At 40.0% G+C, this 18553-nt stretch overlaps 1 protein-coding gene across 1 annotated transcript; it reads left to right on the top strand.

Moving 5' to 3' along the window:
• Positions 1 to 1097: 1097 nt before the first annotated feature.
• On the top strand, positions 1098 to 17934 carry kiaa0319 (KIAA0319 ortholog). Its single transcript, XM_084727477.1, has 16 exons — positions 1098 to 1233; positions 2660 to 2728; positions 4087 to 4760; positions 6345 to 6489; positions 7504 to 7593; positions 7869 to 8033; positions 8541 to 8688; positions 8784 to 8932; positions 9850 to 10001; positions 12056 to 12194; positions 12309 to 12468; positions 13964 to 14100; positions 14468 to 14590; positions 15689 to 15779; positions 15890 to 15981; positions 17012 to 17934. The coding sequence occupies exons 2-16, from the start codon at positions 2686 to 2688 to the stop codon at positions 17167 to 17169; spliced, it is 2466 nt and encodes an 821-aa protein (XP_084583603.1). The 5' UTR covers positions 1098 to 1233; positions 2660 to 2685; the 3' UTR covers positions 17170 to 17934.
• Positions 17935 to 18553: the final 619 nt, after the last annotated feature.

The raw sequence follows: 18553 nt of genomic DNA on the forward strand, positions 1-18553 counted from the left end.
GACTCAGACTTGGAAGTTTACTGTTGGAAAAAGAGTTTTTTTTTGTTTTTTTTTTTAAATGTGACAGTTTAGTGTTTGTCTGCTGAGGAGTGAAGATGGTTTGTGAGTGACGGATGTTTCACTGCAGCAGAACAAAGCTGTTTTTTTCCCCCTCAGCATCACAGAGAAAAACACCACACTGTATATTTTAATGCACCGGACTGCAGTTCATTCAGAGTTAAATTTAAAGGAAAATTTGACTTGACTTTTGTGTTGCGGGTAGTTTTATTGGTTGAACGATTACAGTCAGTGCGGAGGAGACGAGTGTATTTAAAATAGATAATTGTGTTTGCTGTTGTAATTTATATATGGCTGTGATTTCAGTTGTAAATGTTTGTTTTTTTAAGAAAACACAAAAATAAAAGACAGGGATAAACCCGAAAATGTCTGATTTTGTGCTGCTTTGTTGTTTATTAATGATAGAAAACATTTTTATTTATTGCCTCATTTATTATTTTTATTTAAACATATTATAATTGGAATCTCCTGTAAATTAACCTTCCTTTCTCCATCATCATCCTCAGACTGCTCTGTCTCAGCATTGTGAAGTTACACTGAGTTGGTGCAATCTAAACAGGAAAGCACACAAGTCTGCCTTCAAAATAAGAGTATAGGAAGACGCACATTCTGTTTTTAATCCTAATGGGAAGATCACATAAACATAAAGTTCTGTCACGTAAATCAAAAAACAACTCAATAACAAAGATACAAATAAAAAGCTTGGCTATAAAGTGAAAAAAATGAAGTACTAGGACTCTACTTCATTTATATGTACAGTACTAATATTCTGCAAATGGTAGAATAAGTCAAGTATTTACAGTAAATTATCTTGTACTGTAAAAAAAAATCAGGGATTTTGTGAAATCTCCTTTTTTTTTTTTTTAAGTTTCTTAAAATAATTTGACATCCTCTTCTAACAGCTCAGTCATGTTGGTGTCCTCAGGTGACACGCTGGTCATTTTATTTTGAAAATTAATGACCGGATGTGGTGTATTTCGGCTGACTGGTCATTGCTTCTGCTTCTTTTCTTTTTTTTTTTTTTTCACGACACAAATTCAGCACCAACGTGTAATCAATTAAACCCCACCCAGTGATAGTCCAGTATGTAACCTGTAGGACTGAACTGGGTTTACTCCGGAGAACCATTAAGGAGCCACTGGGAGAACTGGGCAGGCAGCGGAACACCGCAACCAGGTGCGTTAAATTAACGTGTAATTTCCCGCAACATTCCGGTGTGTTAACGTTCACACGGACACCGACGACAGGAGGGATGGTTGGATTTGTTGTAGCTGCGGACACGTTGAGTTCAGGTTGGAGACAAACTGAGGAATATATCGGTGTTTGTTGACAGGTGTTAGCTAAGATTCTCATCCGTTGTTAGCCTGCGTCATGTACGCCAGACTCTGTTCAGAAATCATCTAATTTAAGGTTTCCCTACAAGTTGAGATGCGCCGCAGATACATCCATTTCTAAAAAGATTTCCATCGTGTATTAGTGGTCATTTTTTGTGCCACTATATTGTTTTATGTCTCACCGTCCTGACTGGACGTGATTTCAACTAAATCTCAAATTTAAAGTCATCTTACAATGCGATTGTCTATTAGAGTAGCTAGCTGGTCTGCATGGCATCGAGCACAGACCTACATTAAAAGTTTAAGTTTTAGTGAAAGACGTCATATTTAGAGTAATAGATGCATGCCGAATTTGAAAGTTGTGTATACAGATACAGAAAGTGTTTAAAATAGTGTGTTGTTAATGATATGTATTTATTCCTAAGCAAATCAACTTAAAAGTTAAACAATTTTCAATGGAGTTTGGAATGACATCATTTGGACAGACATGCAGGGGCTGTAACGACGGTCATGTGGTGTTTTCGTGTAAAGAAATTAAGTGAACAGTCTCTATATCAAGTTATTGTAATAAATGAGATATTTTTGAGATGAAGGTGCGTTTATTTTCAGTCACTGAGCAGCGTGTTTTGTGCTGCTGGGCGGGGCTCCGGGGGCGCTGTCCGGCAGCGTGGTGCTGACTCTGTTCAGGAAGCAGAACACACAATCTACACTGTGCTATAAATAACCCCTACTGTGATACATTATAGTCCAGAAGAAGAGAACTTTATAGATCATGAACTGTGTAATGATTTAAATCACCTAGACAAAGAGCTGCAGGAGTCTGATCTGTTATTTACTTTAACAAAATAAATGTTCAGGTTCGTTACAGCTGCAACTATCAGTTAATCTCTTAGTTGTATTTGGTCCATAAAATGTCAAAAAGTGGTGAAAAATGTTTCCTAAAATCCAAGATGAGGTCCTCAAATGTCCTTTTTCCCCCACAACCCAAAGATGTTTAATTTACTGTCAGAGAGGAGTAAAGAAATAAGAAAATATTCACATTTCAGAAGCTGAAATCAGAGAATTTAGACTTTTTTATTAAACAAACAAATGACTCAAAACAGTTAAATGATTAGCAGAATACTTGGCAAATAATTTAATATTCAGTTATTGATGATTGATTAATCATTGGAGCTCTAGTATACATGAACTTTAATTTAAATTCTGATGTTCTTGTTCTGCTGTCTCCTGTGAGTCATCATGTTTGTTTGTTTGTTTGTTTGTTTCAGGCTTCGGATCCTCCGACTGAGTGACCATGTGGGAGAAAACGTTCCTGCTGCTGCTTCACAGTGTCCAAGGTACGACGACATTTACTGACGTCAAGCTGCTCTGACATTTGAGTTAGAGGCTTGTTTGTCTGAATTTTTATGTTTAAGGAACTTAATTAAAGACAAAACTACTGAACATAAACATGCGACTTTTCAGAGACTAAAGCTTCATTTAAAGAGTAAATTTCTCAAAAACAAAACTTTTTTCTTTTCATTTATCAAAATAAATTAAGTTAAATATTGTATAATACAGTTGTTTAGATGCAGGAGCAGACTGACAAATCAGAGGTAATTTCTGGTGTCTTTTACGTCTAATTGATTTTATTTACAGAACAAAATAATAAATACCATGTTTTCCTCAGTTGTCTTTTGGGCCTGTGTCCACCAAAGTGTTTTTTTTTTTCTAGTTGAAGACACCCAGCTGGAGACGCTTCACAGCACTTTAGAGGCACAGCATCCAGCTCAGCGTTCAGCTGAGGCGCTGTGGTTGCTATGATACAGAATATCCATATCAGTTATTATGTGTTGCAAGTCCCCAAATTAACAGATAGCTCGTGTTTTCAATAAATACTGAATATAAAAATGTTGGCACAAGGCAGAGTAGGCAGAGAGGACAGAGCTGCCGGTCTGTGTGGGTTTGGGAGATTAAGTATTATTATTTGGAACCAGTTAAAAAATGTATTAACTGACGATGTATGATCTGTGTGCCGTTTCATCAGAGCTCGCGGGTTTTCTCACAGTTGGGTTTGCCTTGTTAGTCTATGACGGTAGCTTTCAAACTGAGGTCAGGGGACCAACAGGGGTCTTTGAGAGTCCAGCAAAAGGAGGAATAGAATATTTCAAAGGAGCATTATGTAGTAACTGTGTGTGCAAAAATGAGTCCAGCAGTCCAAATAGTGAGTTGTTTATTAAACAGGTTGAAATCCCCATTAGTTGCTACCAGGTTCTTCCTGAGGCCCACATATGAAACACAACAGACATTACACACCCAAATATTTGAAGTGAGTTGTTTCCCACTGCTCCCTCCTCCCCAGACTCAAGGAAGCTCAGGCAGGCTGCAGGAACACTGCAGGAGCGCAGGATTTGTCCAGCATCATTAAATTGCTAACACCAAGTGAGGACGAGTCCTCCGCTGTCAGTTGATCAGCTGTTTATAACTCTGTCAGTTGTCACTTTTGGCAACTAGAAAATGATGTCAGCCCTGCAGCACAGATAGATGCTCCTTGTCATGCTGCTGATATTTGCAGCCAAGTGTAAATTTGCGACACTCCGCCGAAATGAAAAAACATGCTGAGACCATTTAGAGCCTTCATGAATGGAAGGACAAAAAACAACCTCAATCAGAATAAAATGGTCAGTAAAACAAACTGAATTGTGTTTTGTTGCAGTTGTAGTGGCGTGCTGGCAGGGGGCGACCTTCTCCGAGGCTGTGGTGTCTCCGTCGGTGGAGAGCAGCGGTATCCTGCGTGTACCCGGCGTGGCGTCCCTGCCGCAGTGCGTGGCAGCGTGCTGTGACCTGCCGGGTTACGACCTGGCCTGGCTGTTCGAGGGCCGCTGCTACATCCTGAACTGTCAGCGGAGGGAGAACTGCCAGCCCCGAGAACGACCCGGGGCCGACTCCGTCCTCGCCTTCCTGCGGAGGACGTCTCCACAGACGCTGGTGCTGCAGTCTTTGGTGAGAGGAGAGCCGTATGGAGGTCGCTGGAGGCCCTTCTCGCGGTCTTCCGAGGCCCCCGGGGACCTGGAGGCCCTGAAGGACCTCGCACTGTTCGATGGGCCCCGGCAGGACTTCTCGGACCCTGGCATGCTGGATGTGGAGTATTCAGAGGGGAGCCAGGAGGAGAGGGGAGGGCTCGGCTCTGAGGTGGATATGACGACCGATCAGACGTCCCTGAAAGGAGGAGACGGGTTCAACCAATCAGAGGCAGAGGACAGTCCAGAGAGGGGGCTGACAGACAGCAGCGTGGCCCAGAATAGAGCGTCCTCCAGGGGGGACATCAGTCAGAGAGACGAGGACAGAACCAGGAGACCAACTGATGCTGCTGCTGCTGCAGAGACAACGGTAGGTTAATCAGGTTAATGAGGCTGAACCTACCACTGAGGTTAAATCATTAAAGGGATAGTTCAGGCTTTTTTGAAGTGTATGAGGTTCTTCCCCACTGTCAGTGTGTTACCTGCAGTATGTGGAGGACGACACGTCCTCAGTTTGGAGAAGCAGCAGGAGTTCTGGTGTAGGACTGCTGTGGACACGGTCAGCAGTGAAACTTATTATAGACAACCATCAGTTCAAAGTTTGCTTGAAGGAAAAGGGAAGTTTTTCTTCTCAAAACTTTACACGTTAGAAAATAGTTGGTGAAAACACTGAGAATTATTTAGTTCTGAACTGTGGAGTTAGACCATTAAACTTCTTCATGATTTCCGTGTTCAGTATTTTTTGGGTGGACCTGAAACATGTCTCGGAGACATGCTGGAGTCATGGTCCCCCAACACTATATACACTATACAGACAGACACATCAACGACACGCCTCACCCTCCCTAACAACAAACGTACCCTCAGTGACTCTCAGTCCAAATCAGCCCAGCAGTTCACTTCAGCTCACTTCAGTTCCAACAACCCGACACAGAATAAAAAAAAAAAAAAAAGAAGTCCTGTCATTGTCCTCTGGCTCTGGTGGCTCAAACATGTCTGGACTGGACTTGTTTTCACTTGTAGTGGTGTTTGACAGTGAGACAGCAGATTGGACACAGAGAGCAAAGAAAACTGAACATTTTTTCATGTTTTTGAGACCTAATTTTATACATTTGGCAATTATTTTAATCATTCACATTTGTCTGGGTGGTTAATAACACACCTTTCTCTGCTGTGACAAACAACATCTTAAAGTGTACGCCTTATTCCAAATATTTTCACCCCTTCGCCTCGCTGTCAGACAGATTTTATTTGACGGGAAAATGCCGTTACATAAACCATATGTAGTTTTCTTCAAAGCCACCAGAGACCATTGAAAAAAATCAATAATTTGACCTCACAGAACATCTGAGTTGCTGGTTGACTGCTGGTTCAATCTGTTAGCTTGTTTGTTTTATTGTGTGACTTCAGAGTTTGAAAAAGATTAGTTCTGATTCACCAAAGACACACAATAACACAAGTCTGAGTCTGTTTTTGGCAGATTGAGCATCAATCTACACAGAGCAGGTCGAGCAGAGAGGAAGTCTCAATCACAAAAACAGACAAAAATGAAACGTGTCATCTATCCTGTTTTTATTTTAAAGTAGAGTTCAATTATTTTGGGAACACATCCTAATGCTCTTTACTTTCATAAGTGAGATGTTCAGTCTCTGCTGAGCTGGGGTCAGGACATAGTTAGCTTAGCTTAGCATAAAGAGTAGAAACAAGGGAAATAACTAGCATGGCTCTGTCCAAAGCTCAGACATATATCAACTAACCGCTCTGAAGTTGATGAATTAACATGCTGTTTCCTGTTTGTTTAATCTGCACAGTTAGTGCTTTAACACGGAGTTAGTTCTTGACGAACAGCAGTGTATCCCTCCGCCAAGAACAAACAACAAGAAATAGTTTCAGACATGACAGGAGAAAAGTGACAGCTGAAATGTGTTTTTATTCTTTTTTTTTTCTTTTTCAGACCAAGTCACAAAGCAGCACTGATTCAACATCAGCGTCGCTGCTACAGAAACCAACAGCTGACTCCACCCAAGATGACCGTATAAGGACGTCACTTCCCACTGCTGCCACGCCCCTCCGGTCCATCAGCACGTCCATACAGCCAGGTAGACCTGAACGTTTGCTGTCATGTTTAACAGCCACATTCAAAACTGTGTATTTATGACTGTGTCAGAGTTATAAACTTATTTTGGCGCCCCCTGGTTGTCATGGTGATTTCTAGAAGCTGTGGCCACCAGGGGGCGTCGGTTAAAATGCGATCCAGACAAAATGCTCCTTTTTGGTTGTTTATTGAAATTAAAATAGGATGTGTGTGGTTCTGGAACACAGATGAATGAAAATAAGTAGTACACTTTTTATATATGCAGTATATATACACAACACAACGCCTTACAGGTACATTTGAATCCAGTGACTGCTTTGTGTGTGTTCCGCCATCTTGCAGCGCTGTCATTGCTGCGGCGGCACGTCATGTCCGTCACTGTCGGTGTCTGCTGGTTGAGTATAGAAGGGAACTGTCAAGACTCCCACAAGATTTTTTATGGTTTCCGTTAAGACGTTCACTCTTGTGAGATCTTACAGGGTTCCCTTCTAGACACTGTTGTCTGTCTTATACAACACTTGGTGTTTGTTATCAAGAGAGCCAATCAGAGCCGGTCAGCTCATCGATCAGGTGACAGCCTGGCGTTTGCAGTCGGTAGAGAGCAGCTGCAGTGCATGGCTGCACCAAACAGTACATACAGTCTGCACACTGTGGTCCGTCTGCACCAGCGCCCTCTGACCCGCTTCATGAGCTGAACGTCTGCCGTCCTCTTCTGCAGCGTAAGGCTGCTCCTGATTGGCTGCTTCTCAGACAGCTGTTAATCTGTCTGCAGAGTCCATCCTTCGTCACACTGGTGGATTTTTTCTTTAAAAAAGGAGACAGCATATTTTCATCTGAATTGTTTGTTTATTTTACAAATATTTTTTTTGTCTAATCAAAATCATTTGAAAAATGTTAAAAATTAATATGACACAACTAAATAACTTGTTAAAACCAAAGTTTCAAGCTGAAATTCCTCCAGAAACATTTGACCCACAGTAACTGAAATAAAACAGTTTCCTCCTTGCTTCACCTGCAGATCAACCCCTGATGATGTCGCTTGGAAGCCCTGTAGAGCGGACGTTCCTGACAGAACTCGATGCTTCATTTTCCCCAGAACCCACAACTGGTACTGAGCACACACACACACACACACACACACACACACACACACACACACACACATCCCAACATGCCAAGTTGACGTGAAAGACGTCATTTTATTTGCTTGTTATTAGCCTGAATCTTCAGTGTGGATCTTTAGCTTGTATGATATAATAAGATATGATAAAATATAATATAAAGAAAACGTATATAAGTAATAAAAGTTGAGGTCAAAGTAAATATTTCTGTTAGTTATCACAGTAATAAAGACATTATTTGTGTTCCCTTGATGTTCCACAGGCATGTTAAAGGTGTTCCAGTCAGCAGCTGGAGCTCCACCCACCACCACCCAACCTCCTGCCAGAGCCGTGACCTCTGACCCACCCACCACCACCTCCTCAACTCCCAGCACCAGCCCTCCAACCACGGCCGTGCCCTCCACTACAGCTGCTGCAGCGGAGTCGGGTAAACATAGAAATACAGGGATTTATTATGTTTTTTCCCTGCCTGCATGTCTCCCAGCTACTTTCTCCCCCATGTCCTGTCTCTCTCCAGTCCTTGGAGTCGTGGAAAAAACATTTAGTCCTAGTTTTTGTTAACAGAATTAACCTAAAGGAGCCTCACTCTGACTACTGGACTCTATGTTCATTTTTTCCATAGAGCCTGTTTGAAGTGAAGAAAAATGCAGTTTTTCTCATAATTCCTTTATTACAGTATTTAAAAAGGTAAAATGATATTTCCACTGTTTCACTCTGGCCACCAGGGGGCGCTGAATAACTACAGTTACTGCAGCTGTTTTACACTGAAAGTCTGATCAGGTCTGAAGGCTGCAGACTAGTTTCAGTTACAGAACGTGTTGCTTTGTTTCTGTTCATTTAAATTTAAAAACATTACAAGACAAACCTGACAAACTATGAAAAACTTTAACTTTTAAATTTTGTTTGACATTTTCTTCCATCTCCTTTAATTCAGCATCAGAGATGAGGGGGTCAAACCGTGGCCCGCTGGCTGTCGTGGGTCCAGACAGGAAGCTGTTCCTCCCGGTGAGCAGCTTGTCGCTCGACGGCAGCGGAAGCACAGACGACCGCGGCATCGTCAGCTACCACTGGGACGTTACCAGGTACAGCAGGACACAAACAGTCTGAAGTGTTTGTGTTGCTCTTCACAGGACACACTCACCTGTGGGCTTTTTATTTTTCTGTCACGTTGTCCCAGCGGTCCACTGGGGTTAAAGCTGGAGGGAGTAGACCAGGCTGTAGCCACAGCAACGGGCCTTCGGGTGGGACGCTACACCTTCAGACTGACGGTCTCCGACCAGCAGGGGGCGACAGACAGCGCTTCACTGACGGTCAGAGTCCAGGAAGGTGAGCAGATTTTGTTTCCCCACGAAACACCTAAAGACAACTTTTTAAAAATCTGACATTTCAGACAAAACTAATGAAAACATAAATTTTCTTTCTTTTTCTGTTTTTTTTTTTATTTTCTTTTTTTATTTAAGAAACACAAATACAGTAATACAATGTGTCTGCAGGTACTAAGAAAAGAGATTTCAAAGTTTTAACAAAGAAACATAATTATATATTATATTATATTGTTACAGTAATAAACTGTTTACTGTTGCACACAAGAAAAACATTGTCAATTATTGCTTTAACAACAATCAGTGAACATTATTAATTATCAGTTATTGTTTAACAGTGAAATGACAAGTAATTAAATAAATAAAAACTACTTTGATGTTAAGGTCAGAATTTGATTACATAGTTTGATTTGTTAGACTGTTGAGTCCTGATTTGTAAAGATCAACAGATTCTTGGTTTTATACTCTGACAAAAGTGTTATTTACATTTTCAAATTATTCCTTAAAAAGAGTCTATATTAGATCAAGTTATCTATAACTTCTGGTGTATTGTGTGACGATCAGCACTGATCAGGTCAGCGCCGGCCGGACTCGTCTCTCGTCCTGCTGAGTTTGAAACGATCTGATTGGATGCAGCCTCCTGTCACTGGCTGTTTGTTTTCAGTGTCGTATGAAGACGTCTGTATTTAAGTTCACAGAAAAATCTTAATATTATTAATATATATATTAATATAATACCATTATAAAGTCCAGCGTGAGTCAGTTCATTGTGATGTTTGCACTGCTGTGATTGGTAGAACTCATGGGAAGCTACAATGATTGGTCCAATTTGCAGAAAAATTGTGAGAGTTTGGTATATTTTCAAGCCTTAATGTTGATGACGACTGAGCTGAAATCTTTCTGTCGTTCTTCCTCCTGCAGCCAGAAGTCTTCTCCCCGTCGCTCACGCCAGCGGCAGCCACACTCTCACTCTGCCCAACAACTCTCTGGTCCTCCGAGGCTCCGTGACGGACGGGGACCAGACTGAGATCCGCTACCTGTGGGTCAGAGACAGCCAGAGTCCTGCTGCTGGGGTCAGTACACAACAGGAAACAGGAAGTCTGGGGTCTCATCACAGAGACATGTCCTAAATCTTATCTTTAGTTTCAGAGACGGGAAAAAATCTGATCTCCTAAACTCACGGCTGCGTCCTCTGTTAGACCTCATGTCTCATGCTAACGTAAGAAATCCGAGCGATTCATTTATAATTATGGTTATGAATTATTTAAATAATGTCGTCAGTCATGATCAATAATTATAGACATGAATTGATATGAAGCATCACGATGGTCGTAGGTTTTTCTGCTGCGTCTCTCAGGTCTACGATCTGAAACTGTTGACTTGGTTCTTCAGTCAGCTCTCGTCCTGTCCTGCCTGTGTCTGTGTGGAGACACCAGACTGCCTGTCTCCGTGACAACAGCTGTCTCTCTTCACGAATCACCGCCCAGAAGAAGAAAAGAGAGGAGGGGTTTTCATTTCTAGATGAAATTTAAGCGATGAGTCAGAGGCATTCATTCATCGTTTCGTCGGAGGAGAAGAAACCAGAACTTTTTGGGAAGTTTTTCTTCCCAGTTATGGAGCAGTTACGGCCAATCAAAACTTTGAGTCCAAATATTTAGATTCAGAACCTAAAATCCATTTTTATAGTATAGATCTCATACAGAGAGGAGATATGAAGAGAAAAAAGTGAAAAAAATACAGTAGTAATAGAAGTAAAAAAAAAAAGATAGAAAAAATAAGAACAAAAAAATTACACAAAATAATGAAACCAAAATATACAAATATCTCATAAAGCATGTTTTTAATCACAGATCGACTGACTGATTCACATCATTCCATACGAGTTCTTTATATTTTACAGAAACGAGGAAAGTGACGCTGACGAGACTCTGGTTTTATAGGAATGAGAACATGAATTAAACTGAAAATGATTCCTGGCTCACGGTTTTATGAACGTCTCTGTTAATGTCAAATAAAATCTTCATCTTACCAAACATAAAGAAAACAGGATAAAGATTTGAATCAAATATATAAAATTCAGAATGAATCGTCCCGACAGTCGATGTATACGTTTTAATACACGGTCCGGAAAAATGAGAACGTCGTCATGAGGTTTGAGCAGCTTTCAGTCAAACTACAGTTTCTATAAAACAAGATGTTTTTTTTCTATGCAATAAGAATAAATCCTAAATGTCTTCCAAAAGTGAGATAAGATAGGATTAAAAAAATAGAGTTACAGTAGAATTAGATCAGGATATATTAGATTATGTGAGATTAGAGTAGATTAAAATGAGTGTAGGTTTGATTAGATTCCATGAGTTTACATTGGAGGGAATCAGAATTTAAGATTAGATTCTATTAGAGTAGATTTCATTGGATCACAGTAGATTTTAGATTATATTAGGATTAAATTAGATCAGAACTGTGTAGCATTCAGTCACATTACATTAGATCAGAATGACTGGATCAGCAAAAACTAGAATTACATCAGATTTAGATGAAGATTCTTCAGGTCAGGATGCATAAATATTTTTATTTTAAAACTGTTTCCTTGATCTTACGACTAAATCAGCCAAATTGCTTAAATTCTGTTTTAATGAAAGAATGAAAATTCTTTATTTTGAACATGTGAAAAATAAATAAAACAATAGAATTAAATAAAAAAACAAACAGTAATATCAGTTAATAAACTCAAGAAACAATTTAAATCCTACATGTTGAAGAAGGAGGAGGAAGAAATTTACTCCAGACTTTTTCAACTATTCAGCTTTCACAAGTTTATAAACAACACAATAAAGTATAAATATAAACAAAAACAAGAGTCCAAACTCTATAAACAACAGTGTGGTATAAACATGGTGCGCTTGTTTATGTTTTCTGACTGTAGTTGTGATGACAAGAAAAAGGCCTCATCTTTCTCACGGAAGAACAGACCAAAATAAATCATGATGTTTCATTTCTTTGCATGAGCCTGGGTTCTGTTTGGTTCTGTTCGGTTCTGTTCTGTTTTTGAGGTGAGATCTAATTAGATTTTGTGAGATCGTTTTGAAGCAGAGCTTGGAGGTTTTCATATGGATCCTGTTTGCAGGACGTGCTGTACGACTCAGAGACTCAGGCCTCTCTGTACCTCGCCAACCTGGTCGAGGGCACCTACCTGTTCCAGCTGAGGGTGACCGACGCTCAGGGACGCTCCAGCACCGCCACGGCCACCGTGGAGGTCCGACCAGGTAGGACGGGCGCGGGAACCGTCGGGATGAAGGAGGAGTCCTTTTTACTGACCGTCACATGTTGTGAGACACGGAGCAGTGAAGCAGAAGTGTGTCCCTGCTGTGTCTCCGTAGAGCCTGGCGGCGGGGAGGAGGTGGAGCTGGAGATGTTGGTGTCGGTGTCTCAGGTCAGCGTGGCTCAGAGGGACACGGTGGTCCGACAGCTCGCCGCTCTGCTCCACGTCCTCGACAGCGACATCCACGTCCGAGCGCTGCAGGGACACTCACACCTCAGGTACCACAGTTACTGACGGGTTACGGATAAAAAGAAAAAAGATGTAATCAGATTACAGGTACTTTTTGTAAAAATGTGGATTATTAGTAGGATTACAAATTTAAAATAAAGAACAACAAACAACGTGCACAGTGACACACTGCTGCCAGTTCATTATCATGAAAAAAGCTTCACTTGGTGGAAATTTCAACATTTTTTTTCTTTAAATCAATTAATAACTTTTCTCCTCTCTGACAGTAAACCGAATATCTTTGAGTTGTGGACAAAACAAAACATCTGAGGACGTCATCTTGGACTATGATCAACATTTTTTACCATTTTCTGACATTTAATGGATCAAACAACTAATCAATTATGAAAATAATCATTAGTTACATCCCTTAAAACATTATATTAGACTAAACAGTTTCATCACATTTTATATTGAGGTGATCCACAAGTAACAGAAAGTAATCAAGTTACTTTACTTTAATATTATGCTAATTGGATTATGTTACTGACAGTTAATCGGTAACTGTATCAGAATAAATTTTTAAAGTAACCCTCCTGATGACAAACCAGTTTACTGGCTGGTTTTGTGATGACTGATTCTTCTGTAAAGACTTGATGTACTTTAAACTGCAAAATTCTCAATTAAAAAAATAAAAGAAAGAAAATTATTCAAATTATTATATAAATATTCATCTGTTTTATTTTAACTCAGGAACATTTTTTTAAACTCGTTTCTCAACCTAAAAAAACAAAAAACAGAGAAATCTCTAAATTCTGTTTAGTTCTTCCAATAAAGAGAGTTAAAGTGTTCATCCAGGGTTTCTGCTGCTTTCAACAACATTTAAGATTTTTTAGGACCATTATAGATGAAATTTAAAGGGACAGTTCACCCAAAATCAAAAATACATATTTTTCCTCGTACCTATACTGCTATATATCTGTGAGTATCTGTGCAGAGTTTGCAGAGATGTCTGCCTTCTCTCCTGTATGATGGGACTAAATGGCTCTGGTCTTGTGTCTCTATCCAAAAATCATGACCTGGTTGCTCGAGACCTTGTCCACAAGGTCTGTGGATTATTTTATCACTTTGAGCACCACAGGACTCGTATCATGTATTTCCATTATAGAGGAGAAGGCAGACATTTCTACATCTCCAAATCTCTGCAGCTCACAACAAAACAGTACAGGTGGATAAACACCCTTTAACACTTACTGGCAAAATCGTAGGAACACAGTGTGTATTAGGAGGCATTAAATTTTTGTTTTGTAGTTTCTACAGCATGATCAATATAAATTTTCCCCCAAAACAGACTGAGATTAAAGCAACTTTTTAAATGTTGAATTCATGAGTCAATGTATTTTAAAGCCTTAAAATTCATATGATTGTATTTTAGACTTTGTAATAACCTGCAGAAACCCTGTTTATCATCCTGACAGATGTAAGATCATGTGCCTCAATAGTTTCTGTATTCTGCTGTGTGTGTGTGTGTGTGTGTGTGTGTAGCACGGTGTTGCGGTTCTCGGTGCAGGGCCCCTCGGGGCCGGTCTCTGGCTCCAGGCTGGTGGGTCTGCTGAGGAACCAGCTGCTCAGAGAGAAGAGCGACTACCTGCTGTTCAGAGTGCTGAGAGTCGACACCGTCTGTGAGTCCAGACGGATCAGATCCCTGCAGAGACCTGATGTGTAAAACTCTGTGTTTCTGTGTTTGTGCGAACACACAGTTCCAGTTGTGAATCTACAAACACATCAGTTTAATCAGATTTCTAAAGCTGCATGTTCGCCTGCTTCTGTTTTCTGAATCTCACTCAGTGAACTGAACATATATCGATACTTCAGTCTGCGATCAGTCTCTGATCAGTCTCTGATCAGTCTGTGATCAGTCTGTGATCAGTCTGTGGAGCTCGTATTCAAACTGACTTTACAGCTCAAGATAAAAAAGAAAAGATCACTAACAGTTTTTTTTTTCAGATCTTTCAGCCATCTTATTTACTTTTTCTTGTTTTCTTTCAGTGTGCTTGCTTCGCTGTTCTGGGCGGGGCCAGTGTGATCCAATCACCAAGGAGTGCACATGCGACCCCTTCTGGACGGAGAACCTGGTTCGTCGTTACCTTGGCGACGGAGAGAGCAACTGTGGTAATGATAAACTTTAATGATTTAGATTTGATTTTTATTTTCACACACATCACATAGAGTTTACGTACACGTGTAAAGAGGATGTGTATCATGACGATCCTGAGTTTCCTATAACTCTTAATTTTCTTTGATGGAATAATTGAAACACGTCATCATTAATTTTGGTTCTTTCATTAATTTATTACAGATCTTCTGGAAATATGAGAAAATCTGCTGGGTCAGAAATACACATACACATACTTAGATTGTCGGTTTTGTCGATGTAGAAAGTTGCGTTCATCAAATTTTCTTGGTGCCACGGCTTCTTAACTTCCTGTGATTCCGATCGACTACAGATGATGATTTCTCTGAGCCAATTAAAACACAGCTCATCTGATTCACTCATTAGACTCCGACACAAACGTCTGAGGAGCTCGGCACAGATCTGAACAAGTCATGAGGGTGATTCTGTTATTATCGGTTTTTCTCTTTTCATATTTTTTATATATGGGGTAATATTGATCGATGGGGAGGAGAGTGGATTTATGTCGTAGATTAAAAGGAGGGTGAGTAGATAATGGCAGAAAAAGCAACATGCTTGTCTATACTAAACCATCAATAATCAATTTATGTTTCTCATTATTTGTTTGTTTCCATTTTTTTCCCCATATATGTATATATATATATATATACACACATACATACACATACATATATATATATATATATATATGTATATATATATATATATATATATATATATATATATATATATATATATATATATATATATATATATATATATATATATATATATATATACATATATAATGTATATAAAATGTTGGAAATAAATCAAATGAAGAATAACCAATAAAATGAACAAACCCACAATAAACAACATAAATAAATAAATCATGACTGAAAAGCAGGAGGTAGATGTCACTACTTATTAAGTTCTTCCCTTTTTTAATATACATTTCATTAATAAACTTTTTAATCTGATTATAACACATAATGAGTTTTAAATCAGTTAAAAGTTTTAGAATATAACAGACATTGTGACACACAGCAGCAGGTTTTACTTTTTATTTAATTGGTTTGATTTTTGTCCGTCAGAGTGGAGGGTGCTCTACGTCATCCTGACCAGCTTCATGCTCATGGTCTTCATCCTGTCGGTCAGCTGGACCTTCATCTGCTGCTGCAAGAGGTGAACACACACACACACACACACACACACACACACACACACACACACAATCCCAGGTGTTTTAACGTCAAGCTGAGTGTCTGAACTCGCTGTGTGTCGACTGTGTTCAGGAGGAGACAGACGAAGGTGAGGAAGAAAACCAAATACACCATCCTGGACAACATGGACGAACAGGAGAGGGTGGAGCTCCGACCCAAATTCAGTGAGTCGCCTCAGTCTGTTTATTATTTATTATTATATTATATTGATTATTGCCAGATTGATCATTAGTTGGAAAAATAAGTCCAAACTTTTGGACTTATTTTTCAATGGAAAGATAACAGTGGCAGGATTAATTAATCTATTTTCATTATTTTTTGGACCAAACAACTAATTGATCAGCTGAAAAATGATTTATTAAGAGAGGAATTTCTGCTCCCTAACACAAACTTCTTTAGATATTTATAATTAAGGAATTTTTTTGACCAAACGTAAAGAGTGGAAACAAAGTTTTGGAGCGCCCTCCAATCGAGGGGTTTTGGTAAAATTACAGACAGGAACTGGGGCTAAGAAAGTTACACGTCACTTCAAATGGAAGTTGGTGATGAGACTGAAATATTGGCTAAAATGGGCTCAACATACTCAAATAAATGTTGGAGAAATCTTGGTAAACAAATTGAGCATTTGAGAAAAGGTTTTTGAGGCGCTTACAATATTATTTCATCAAAATCTTACAAAAGATTCGAGCGTCACATCACACTGATGGAAGAGCTAAAAAAATCTTTTACAAATATTGACAACAGCAGGAATTAAATGCATCACAATTAAGAGTTTAAAACCTGAGCGCCCAACATATAATACGACTCCAAAAAGAAATATTTCTTAAAAGACGCAGCTCTGCCATCGCCACACTAATTCAGTGAAGTGACCTGCATCCTGTTCCCCTCCCTGACCCCCCCCTTTCTCTTTTTTTTATATCGTCTTCTTTGAGTTTGTACCTTTGCTTTATTCCAAGCATCAATACTTCAAGCTGGAGTGACGTTTTCTTTTAATTCAATTTTGTTTGTCTATTAACCACATACATGTAGATACAGCTGTAAAACAAAAAGAAAAACAGCAGGAAAAATTGTGAAACTAAAATGAATTAAGTTCAAATAAGGAAATGAAAAGAAACGTAGGATTTCACACCAACCAACAGTCACATCACCGCAAAAAACATGACATTGCAACTCTTTTGCGGGTTTCCTCCGCAGGCATCAAACACCGCAGCACAGAGCACAACTCCAGCCTGATGATGTCAGAGTCAGAGCTGGACAGCGACCAGGACACCATCTTCAGTCGGGACCGACCTGTCCGCAGCAGAAACCGGATCAGCGCCCAGGCCGCACGCAACGGAAACGCCTTTGGGTGACGGGCGGCTCGCCTCCTCGTCTGGGACGTTTTTAATGTGGCGGTGAGAGATTGAATGACTTCGTTACCCAGAACTCCTGTGCCGTGAGGTCAGTAAAATAAACCAGCGTCCCATTTCAGGGTCCTTCGAAGGACTTTCGGCCAGGGCAAACCTAAGACACCTCACACAGGATCATAAAGGCTGAAACATTTAGATTTGGCCAAAAAAAGCAAGTTTTTTTTTAATACAATGACCTCGATGACCTGTCGGCAAATTCAGGATTGAAATGCGGACTTTTAAGGGAAGGATTTAAAGAGGAAGGGACATTTTGGGGAGCTTGTCGTCCCCACAGCCGGAGAAGAAGATGGTTTGATTTCTGTGTGTCAAGTACAGAGAGAGGTCCAGGATGGGGTTAGCCTAGCTTAGCACAAAGACTGGAAACAGAGGCAAACTGCTAGCATAGCTCCAACAAAAAAGAAAAAAAATCCACCATCCAAAACGTCCGTCCAATTTCCGTGTTATATCTCTAAAGTCCATGTCAAGGACACTGGATGCAAAAAGGGCGTCTGTTCTGTCCAGTGACAATAACAAACCTGTTGCTCTCGCCCAAAAAAGTTTTTCTAGCTTCCAGTTATACGTCTTCAGTGTGCAGCCCAATGAATATGTGTAGCAGTGCTTCTGACTGGCCCCGCCCACGAGTTCCTGCTCAAACTTTGGGATGACATCACAGATTTTTAAATCACTTTTATTGGCTCGTTTTAAGTTTTACAAATACAAAACCTCCATGGATCACAGACCTTGTTTGCGGTTTAAGGTTTCCCGTCTCTTCTCTAACGGTGGTTTATGGGGGAAAATGTTTTCTGGGCCAGTGGGGAATCTTTCACTGCAATACTGTGAGTGACCACTGGGGAAAAAAAATTGGAAGCAAGTCAAAATAGTGACAACATATCCGGTTGCGTCTACACATCCATGGGTTTAGCTGCCTACAGCCAGCTCTGAGCTAACTCTAAATGACGCCAGATGCTAACTGGACCTCAAGCTCAACTCTAATCTGAGTGGACTAAGAGGCTGATTCAGCTAAACGGACCAAGAAGCTAACCCTAAGATAACCTTTAAAAAAGCTTTAATGCTAACTCTAAGTTAACTGGACCCAGGTGCTAATTCAGTTTATCTCAAGCTTAACAAACTGTTAGCATTATTTACTATCCAATACTTGCTGACATATGACTTCTGCTGAAACGCGGTTGTTAAAGAGCAAAAGAAACTTTTAGTGTCATTACCTCGAGGAAGTCCTCGGTGTCCAGGCTAAGACTGGAAGCAAGAGGAAATTGTGTTGAAAGAGAAAATATCCACCTTCCAACAGCTGCAAATCTGTCAGATTGACATGTATCTTGTTAGCTAACAT

Source organism: Lutjanus erythropterus, chromosome 9, assembly GCF_056507025.1.
Source record: "Lutjanus erythropterus isolate fLutEry1 chromosome 9, fLutEry1.hap2, whole genome shotgun sequence".
Taxonomy (NCBI): Eukaryota; Metazoa; Chordata; class Actinopteri; order Lutjaniformes; family Lutjanidae; genus Lutjanus; species Lutjanus erythropterus.

Bases quoted from the DNA above. Each gene is read 5' to 3' on its own strand.
- kiaa0319 (XM_084727477.1), top strand. From the start codon at position 2,686: ATGTGGGAGAAAACGTTCCTGCTGCTGCTTCACAGTGTCCAAG. The intron at 8,689-8,783 runs GTACAGCAGGAC...ACGTTGTCCCAG, and splicing joins TACCACTGGGACGTTACCAG to CGGTCCACTGGGGTTAAAGC. The intron at 14,101-14,467 runs GTGAGTCCAGAC...GTTTTCTTTCAG, and splicing joins GCTGAGAGTCGACACCGTCT to TGTGCTTGCTTCGCTGTTCT.